General features: G+C 43.8%; 1 protein-coding gene across 2 annotated transcripts; it reads right to left on the reverse strand.

The window, feature by feature from the left end:
• Window positions 1-1,134: 1,134 nt before the first annotated feature.
• On the reverse strand, window positions 1,135-5,075 carry LOC123068216 (uncharacterized). Of its 2 annotated transcripts, XM_044490724.1 has the most exons (6): window positions 4,889-5,075; window positions 4,706-4,823; window positions 2,258-2,827; window positions 1,840-2,109; window positions 1,638-1,693; window positions 1,135-1,547 (listed from the first exon to the last, which is right to left on the reverse strand). In XM_044490724.1, exons 3-6 carry the CDS (start codon window positions 2,817-2,819, stop codon window positions 1,536-1,538), a joined length of 900 nt encoding a protein of 299 aa, XP_044346659.1. In that variant the 5' UTR covers window positions 2,820-2,827; window positions 4,706-4,823; window positions 4,889-5,075; the 3' UTR covers window positions 1,135-1,535. The 2 variants fall into 2 exon arrangements, with proteins under 2 accessions (XP_044346659.1, XP_044346658.1); XM_044490723.1 differs by having other exon boundaries at window positions 1,135-1,693.
• Window positions 5,076-9,751: the final 4,676 nt, after the last annotated feature.

The raw sequence follows: 9,751 nt of genomic DNA on the forward strand, positions 1-9,751 counted from the left end.
GCCCATATCTAGGCCGGAAGGGCGCTGCCGCCAGCCGCCGCGGCAGCCCGCAGCAAAGTGACAGCGCCACCGCCTCCTCACCACTCGGAGCTGTGCCGCCCGAGGCAGTGCGCTGCCGCCGAAACCGCCGCGCGCCCGCGACAGGGAAGGACCATCCGCAGCTGCCAGGAACCCGAAGCTGGACCCCAGCCGCCGCCCTCGCCGCTTGGGGCTCGGACTGCCTGGATCTAGATCCACCGCCAGAACGATGCCGGTCCGTGCCCATGCGCGCACGACCCCATGCAGCCGCCGCAGCACAACCGTGCGCCTCGTCGCCGCAGCGCCCCACGCCAGCACCGCGCCTCCAAGACGACGACGCAGCCCGCGTTGAAGACCGTGTCCGAGGGGGGCGAGAGGCCCCGGCGGCGCCCTCCGACGGTGGCGAGGAGGAAGGGGACGAGGGAGGGAGGGGGTTGGTTCGGTGCTTCTGATAGATCATTCATCATTCGCAACATGTCTAATCCTTTCGTTTTTCAAATGCCGGGTGTCAAGGTTTTAAAAGGTTTCGCTACAACATGTCTGGAACGTCGTTCTGGATAAACTCTTTCTTCCTGTCGACGAGGGTTCTGCTCTTCGTCCACCTCAAATGCTAGAGCTAGGTTTGAGGGAGGGGAGGGGGAGGCGCTGTTACAAATATGGATCCATCTTATGTCTTTGTCAATTACGAGTTACACTTTTTTCTTTAAAAAGAAAAGATGGCAAGGACCCGAAGGTTATAGGAGTTGACGGAGCAACCTTAGAATTTTATAGAGTCAAAAATTTGCAGGACTAAAATCCCTGTATTCTTAGGGTTTCTAATGGCGCAAATGTTTTTTTTTACTTATTTCCAAATATATCTCTATTGTACCCATTTAGAGTTAGTTAAAGAGAACAAATTCTTTTGAAAAACAGTCCCGCGCCCTCACAAACTATTGCCTGCTCTCTTCCAGTTTTGTCAGATGCATATCATGTCTGCAATTTTCTCTTCATAGCTAGCACTAAATCGATAATTTTAAAAGAACTTTCAAGTCTTCGCAAAATGTAAAAAGGAACTTTCAAGGCAGAAATGTCATGCTCCAAAAGCTTGTTTTCTGAACCACAGCAAAGAACACTTATGTCATGCATAACATTACCAAGTGTGAAGGTTATACTCACACTTTTACATTCATCTGCGGACAGAGCTAAGCTGTAGCTTCAGCTTATCTACCAAAGTGAAACACTCTTTTTTTACAAAAAACTCAAGATGCAGTTACTCTCACAAATTTCGGTCTATTGTCGGTTTGGTTACATCTCAGCTTGGAGCCAGGATGGCAAAAAAATCTAAATTCTATGTAGTTTCCTAAGCTCCCAGATAACAGCAGCTGCGCGCCATATCCAGGTTCACCAAAATACCACCTAACGAAGTGCTTGACAAAGCCAGTCCAAAAATCACCCACAACTGACATTCTAGACGAATGCAGAGAGATGGGGGGCAACACGAGCTCCGATCCCAGTACGGATACAATAAGAGTGGTTACCTATGAGATGAACTACAGCAACAGTAGTTAGAAAGATTCAGTCTAAGGAGTTAGTTTGCAGGGTCAGTAGTTCTTCCTACGATGTTTCACCTTCCCGCTCACCAGATTTGCGTCGCCACCTTCTGAGGACAGAGCCTTCGGGCTGGTGCAAGTTAGGCCTGCAGCAGATCACTGTTAATATTTTTCAGGGAAGGCGACTGTTAACTCCAAATGCTAGGAATTTGTTGCAATGTATGCTTTGATATGGATTGTTTGCATGATAAAACACACAACTGTAACGAGAAAGGGATAGAGAAGAATTTACCGGGGAATGGCGCTGATGTGCAAGGACAAATCGGCGATTCAGCATGTTGGAGAGCGAGGACAGCCGTACCAAGAGGTGGTTTTTCTGTATGGTTCTTCTTCTTAGGATGTTTCGTCTCCAGTCTCACGAGCTTTAAGTCGCCACCTTCAGAAGTCACAGCTTTAGGAGTGCCGGTATGGTGGTTCTTCCTAGGACGTTTCACCTTTGCTCTCACCAGCTTTGTGTCGCCACCTTCAGACGTCAGAGCCTTCGGAGTGGTGGAAGTCAGGCCTGCAGCAAGTCACCGTTAACAATTTTTCCGGTAAGGCCACTGTTCACTTCAAAGCCTAGGAATTTGTTGCAATGTTTGCATTGAAATGGATCGTTTGCATGAGAAATACACAATTGTAATGACAAAACGAGAACGAGAGGAACTTACCGGCGAATGGCGTTGATGTTGGAGAGCGAAGACAATTCGGTGATCCAGCATGTGGGAGAGCGAGCACAACCGTATCAACAGGTGGTTTTTCCGTAACCAAGGACAATGCGGTAGCTTCCAAAGCATGTCCGTGCTCAGAAGCCTCTTGCCTCCCTTCCCTAGCTGCAACAAACACAACCTGCCCATCTTGCCTTACTTCACTAGCTGCAACAGACACAGCCTGCACATCTTGACTTCCTTGACTAGTTGCAACAAGAGGTGCTTCCTCCATAATCATGGACGATGCGGTAGCTTCCAAAGCATGTCCGGGCTCAGAAGCCTCTTGCCTTCCTTCACTGGATGCAACAAACACGGCCTGCACATCTTGACTTCCTTCACCAGCTGCAACAAACACGGCCTGCACCCCTCGGCTTCCTTCACCAGCTAGGACAAACACACCCTGCTTATAAAACAACATCGCCCGGTGTTGAGTTGCAATCTGATCCTCTTGAACAGTCTCCTCATCGCTGCTCAAGTCAATAATATTATCGTCACTCAGCTCTATGAAATCTATTAAGGTCATTGTGTGGCCTGAAATAGTAAAAATGTGTGAGCAGTGAGTAATGAAGAGTGGTGCAGGAACATAAAGAGCTGAAGCTATATCCATCGAACTAGATCAAACTGTGCACATAGATCACCAGATAAACCATGTCAAAAACAGTAAGGGGAAAAGCTGGAAAGGTATGCTGATGGTTATGTATTTGCTAACTGAGTATACCACAATATTGTATCGAATATGTTGATATGTTATTTTTTCAGACAGAATATGTTATTTTTTGTATTCAATAGAAAGCCTTGTGTTGATATGTTATTTTTTATGTATACCACATAATTGTATTGAATGTGTAAGTCAAAACCAGACCATGATGGTTTATCAATAAAAATGAAACCATACGCAGGTGACACTGAGGAAATTCCTTCCGGTAGACACATTCCATAAACTTAGTATTCTGCAAGTCAACACTACTGTAAGTTGATTGCTGAATCGTCAACTTATCCCTCTTTAAGAGTTGAGATATTAATACCATATGAATAATACAACTATATCAAAGAAATCAACTGTTAAATTTGCCTTGATAGCCTCTACAAGTCACAAACTCCCTTTATTTAATACACACGAAATCTCTTCATTTAAATAGACGTGGTAAAGTATAAAACGGTGAAAGTACTATTCATGACAAATTTACTAACATTATTGTAGTGCAGCCAATCATAAACATGACTTATATTTAAGGGTACCCTATGTTTTAGTGTGCGAGTTTTATATTTAAGTGCAGCCAATCATGACCTATGATTGCAAAACTCAACATCTGTGTTGATTCATACATGTTGGTTGAGTCTATTATTGGTTCATTTACTGAATTTCACACCGGAGTCGCAAAATCTCAGGGTCCTGAATTTTCTGCAAGATATGTTCAGAAATTCAACAAGCGAAGACGAGCCTAGTTGGCGGAGAAAACTTTGCTTGCAGTTTACAAGAGCCGGAAGTTTGTTCTTCACTAAACCTTTATTTTTTCTGTGTGCCTTTAGCCAAATAATTTCGCTGAAAGTTGTGCTTATCCGAAACAATCATATTTATATTTAACCACCACCACCAATGAAGGATCTCAGTTTTACTGTTCAAGAATGGCACTGTACATAGGAGCATAAGAATGGCACTGCAGTTTACAATTTAAAGTAAACATCGCTTTACATAATTCATCTTAACTGTGAAAAAATCCTAAAATTCGAGCTCTGAAATAATCTAGCCTCAGTACACTCTTAAGATGACACAGAACAGACCCTTGATTTTTACTACTGACGATATACAGCATAGTTTAGCTGGATGTTGCAAACAGAAGGTAGTCTGGTCATGTAAAAATGAAGCTACAAATGAGTGTATTAACAGTCTTGTCATGCAGGCAGTCACAAACGCCCCATATATATATTCCAGTGTGCGAGTTCAAAGACCTATAATTGCAGAACACTAGCATCTGTGTTGATTCATACGACACGCTGGACGAGTTTATTACGGATTCGTTTACTGAATTTCACACTAGACTAGACCTGGAGTCACAAAATCTCAGGTCTCTGAATTTTCTGCAAGATGTGTTCAGAAATTACAACTGTGCTTGCAGTTTACAAGGGCAGCAGGTTCGTTCGTGACAAAACCTTAGAAAATGCTGTGCCTTTAGCCAGGTGCTTTGGCTGAAGGGCGTGCTCAGCCTAAACAAATCGTATTCAACTAGTACCACCACCATATGTCAGGAGATCTCTGTTTTACTGTTCAACGCACTACTAGTACTACTAGTTTAAGCTGACTTCGGTGGGATGAGTGAGCTCTCGATGTTTTGAAGAAAAGGAAGCAATTTCGTTCGGAAATAGATGATCAGAAAATAACAAATATTGAAGAGAGGGCGTGGAGTAAACCTTTGTTTCTCCGCTTCCCCTTCTCACTCCACCTCCAGCCTACTTCTTCCTGTCCGCTCCGCCTGCTTGCCCCACATCCAAGTCCCAACAAGATGGAAGCGAGGCCGCGATCAGTGCTCTGAAATTAAACAAACCCTCAGGGATCAAATCAACTCCAAGAAACAGAGGGTTCCTAATCCTCACCCGCGCGACAGATCGACCGGAGGCCTCGGCTCTGCGCCCCAAGGCGGTCCAGCCGAGGAGGAGGAGGAGGGGATCTTCTTGATTATAGCTGGATCGGCTCAGTCAAGAAGGTGGGTCTGGTGCTCTGCTCCTCTCCAATGCTCCAATGGGGTGGGGGTGGAAGGAGAAGAGGAGCCATGAGACGAGCGAGGTGAGGGTTTCTGTTTCGTGGGACCCACCAAGAACAGCGACCGAGCAAAAAGATGCACGTTGAACGTTGACCGGCGCCTTTTCTTCTTCTTTTGAAAATAAATAAAAGTGCACCTTTGAAAATAAAAGGACATTTGGATCCAATAAACTTTCAACGTTTTATTATAATATAATTGATTTTTGTTTTTGTTTTTGTAGCATTCCATATTAATGAAGCCACACGACCAAATGATACAAAGTATCGAGTTAATCCTCAAGGGCCGATCAAAGAAAAATAAACGACAAAGCAATCCCAGAACGCGAAAAGCCCACAAACTCGCGCGCGGCTAATTCTATGGTGCGTCACCGAGAAGAAGCATTTGGCACGGGTCATTGGGGCCAACCAGTATCATCGCTAGGGCAACCCTCGAAGATGGGCCACCAAAGTAGCGGGCCCTCCATGGGCCAGATCCAATGCAGCCCTCAGAGCCCACCACGATCTAGCCCTAGATTTATCACCAACGGTGTTGGAGACTCCCAAACCACCCTTGCCGGCTGCCTGTCATGGTCTAGCCTGAGCATGTTGGAGATATGCCCTAGAGGCAATCATGTATTATGATATCTCCTATTTGTTTATGAATAAAGATAGTCCTTGGACATTATCAATGATGTGTATCAGCAAGTACGTGACTTGTTTGTGGGACTATGCATTGTATGATGACTGTCCTAAAAGGTCCCTAGTCGAAAGGGCTGTGTGGACGCGCAGCCGACTAGACTAGCATATGACACGATCGATGGCTTGGTTTCACTAGCCATGGAGCATTGGATGCTAACCGGATAATATGGACCCGGAAGGATCTGGTCGGATTCGACGTAGTCGGATCCGAGTCGGACAGATCCAACTATGAGACGCGGCGATATGTCATCTGTGAGTCTCTGGTACAACATACGTTCTATGTCCTAAGACCTGAGTTGGCGCATGTACTCGGGATGGTGACAGACCTGCTTTGGGCCAATCAAACGCTACTCCGTGACTGGGTAGTTACAAAGGTAGCTTTCGGCTTGTCCGGATCCATGCCATGAGACATGGTCGAGCAAGATGGGATTTGCCCCTCCGATCAGGAGAGATATACTCTGGGCTCTTCATGTGATCCGCCCAGGATAAGCATGGTCATGCGACAAGGATTATGAGATAATCCAGTTTGTATCGGCATCACTGGAACGAGAAAGAGGTCGGGCTAGCACAAGGATGACAGACTCGCCTTGAGCCCGACAACATATATCGTGTGGCAAAAGCCCTGTTCAAGAATTCATCCGATTAACCAGTTAACTTGGCGATTAATCCCTACTCGTAGGGTCACCAAGTAGCCGAGAAACCGATAAATCGTCCGATGAATTGATTAAATGGCCGATTAACTTGTCGATTAGCCTATTAATCCCCTACTCGCCAGCCGACCGAGCAGCTACCAGTTAACGATTTCCATAACAATGGGCAAAAGGAATGGAAGTATGATGTACAGGTTCACCAACTGGCTTCATTGTATGCTTGGTGGTTGGCACACCTTGCTAGAGGCCGCTGCCAGCCGAATAGGTCGGAGGTGATCCGACCTGCGACCAAACTGACTTAAACCTAAGGGGCCGCGCGCTTAAGGGAAGGAACCTGTGAGGCCGGAACGGACTCCACGAGTCAGATGTGATCTGATACGTCTCCGCCGTATCTATAATTTTTGATTGTTCCATGCCAATATTCTACAACTTTTATATACTTTTGGCAACTTTTTATACTATTTTTGGGACTAACATATTGATCCAGTGCCCAGTGTCAGTTCCTATTTGTTGCATGTTTTTGTTCCGCAGAAAACTCATATCAAACGGAGTCCAAATGGAATAAAAACGGACGAAGAATTTTTTTTTTTGAATATTTATAATTTTTGGGAAGAAGAATTAACGCGAGACGATACTCGAGTGGCCCACGAGGCAGGGGGCGCGCCCCTGACCCTCGTGACCGGACGACTGACTGATGTCGCTTCAATGTGGACGCGATGATCGAGAAGCCTACTCCGGCCGTTTGTGCCGCATTGAAGCGGCGTCGGTACGCCTACCCTGGCTCAGGGCTCCGCCAAACCCTATCTGATATCCTCTCCACTTACATGCCTATCATCCTCTCCTTTTCTCTGCACGCATCAACGGTGGGCAGGCCCGTCAAGTGGTCCTCAACGTTGGTGGGTGGATCCGCGGGGAGCTCCGGATCATGGCCCCCGACATCCACCACTTCAACGGTCAAGGAGGAGGAGGTGCTCTCTAACAACGAGAGGGAGAAACAACAGCCTCCCCTCCTCGCCGAGGCCACGCATGACAAGGAGTTGTTGTTTTTTTTTTGGGGGGGGGGGGGGGCTAAGACAAGGAGTTGTTATTAATTAGCAAGAGAGGAAGAGAGTAGGGAGAAGCCTTGCGGGTTTTTTAAGGCAAGTGACTTCGCATATATATACTAGTAAGCATGCACGTGCAACGCATGTCTCAAACAAAACATGTTCACATGATATAATACTAAAATGATTTTTACAGAAAATTCGGATCGCTACTAAATGTTATCATGTCACTAAAATTGTATTTTCAAAAAGTGCGACATATTTGTGATCCAACACATATATCATAAACATGTCTTCGCATAAAATTCACTGTCACATAATAATTTTATTATAACTGCTACAAGAACATATTCTAAAAACCGCAACTAAGCTTGTTTTGAAGGTCCATCTTTTGAAGCAATGAAGGTCCATCTATAGATGCGATCAATGATGCTTCGTTCAATGTATGAGATATTGTTTTGAGCTTCATTCTCTTCGTACTTTCAAATATGCACCAAAAATTGCTTCCTCAGTTGAAAACCATTCTACATTGACATTATACAACATTGTTATAACAAGTTGTATGTGCAATGTGTATATAATAAGCATGGTGTAAATAGTCACCTGGAGTATGGGAAAATATAGCTTTCCATCGCACAATGAGTGCATGTAATTAAAAACCAGATAACTAGACAAGGCACTGCATGCATGAAATAAACACATAATGTGCGCTGAATGAATCAATTAATATTGTAATGCGTTTAAAAGATTCATACCAGTGTGAGTTTGTTGGAGCATCAGGAACTATGCATTCCCATCTAGAGATATCATCCTTGAATGTAGGGTTTGCAACTTCAAGCGCAATGTTTAGATTGTCGGACACGATTTTAAGTACATTCTTTCCGAAAGTAGGTATTGGTATCGGATCGAAAATTGAGACAACTTTTCTATTTTGATCCAAGACAAACAATAGAAATAACCCAAACATATACCAAGGAAATAAAATCTGCAATGATGAAATAGTTTAGAAATACATAGAGTATTAATTAAGACCAAGTAAAGCACTGTTACAAATGAAAAAAAATCTTACCATATCACATTGAGAGATATGATAGTCATTATTGTCAGGCCATCTATGAAACAACTGTTTCAATGTAGCAATTTCCATATGTTCACGATGACTTGAGTCTCGTGCATAGTGGAACATTAGTGCAATGAGAAAAAAATGTAGTACGTGATTATAGTAACTTACACAAAAGTTCAGATCCATATAGTGAGATGGAATGTCTCTGAGAAGCTGGACTTCGTGGCGCGCTAGTATTCGCACAGCCATATTAAAGCAATGAATATCCATGTATTCATCATTGCTTAATATGTTTTTAATTTGTCTCAAATTTAAGCTAATAGGGTACGGATCAAAGCTTTTCACCCATTCGCTCCTGTAAAATCAAAATTCTGTAAATTATAATGACATCAGAGTAATTTGTTGGAACACAAAATGAAATAAAAATATATGGCTTACTCTAGTAGAGCGACATCATCAACCATACCGATGAACAAGCAAAGTTCATCTATTAAATCATCGTTTGTTGGGTTGACAGACGGTGCAAGAATAAATGACCGCGAGATGAGCTCAACTTCTATTGATGTATTTGATGTTTTGAAGTTCTCAGGGGGTCTATCCAGAATCATACATTCTGTGGGATTTGTGTTGTTATCGTCCTCTTCCATGTCTCGATTTCTTATATTATCATCATTCAATTCCGAGTCCACTAAAATGACAGCTAGTTTTGTTCTAAAATCTGTCATATGTTCCTATTAAAACAGTAATAAGAGTTAAATAGTGATACAACATAGAATGAATATAATGATACACAGTAAAAAATACATGTGTAGGAATGTCAGACAACATATCTCCTGTGAAGTACTCCATAAAATTTACCATCCACGGACCACAAGATGACCTGCTCCATTACAAATATAAAACTTAAATAAACTCAATCATTTTTTAATCAAATTTATAGAATTTGTATAAAACAACTTTTAGAATCATCAAATGATCATGACTGAAACAAGCCGTGATGAAAACAAAATTTCACAAACTTAGTGAACCGGACATGCCCTATGAAATATAATGTGTATTTAGAAGATCTAATACAGTACAGTGTATTTTTGTTCGGACAACGCCACACTCACTCAAAGCTCAGTCAAACTCCCACCGCCCCCTCATTTCTCCTTTCCTCCCCATTCTTCCCTCATTCGTGGCCACGACATCCCCATCCACAGGCGGCGGCCCGGCGATCTGCTCTGCGCCGCCCCTCACTCCTCCTGGCGACGCTGGGGCCAT

Source organism: Triticum aestivum, chromosome 3B (assembly GCF_018294505.1).
Source record: "Triticum aestivum cultivar Chinese Spring chromosome 3B, IWGSC CS RefSeq v2.1, whole genome shotgun sequence".
Lineage (NCBI taxonomy): Eukaryota > Viridiplantae > Streptophyta > Magnoliopsida > Poales > Poaceae > Triticum > Triticum aestivum.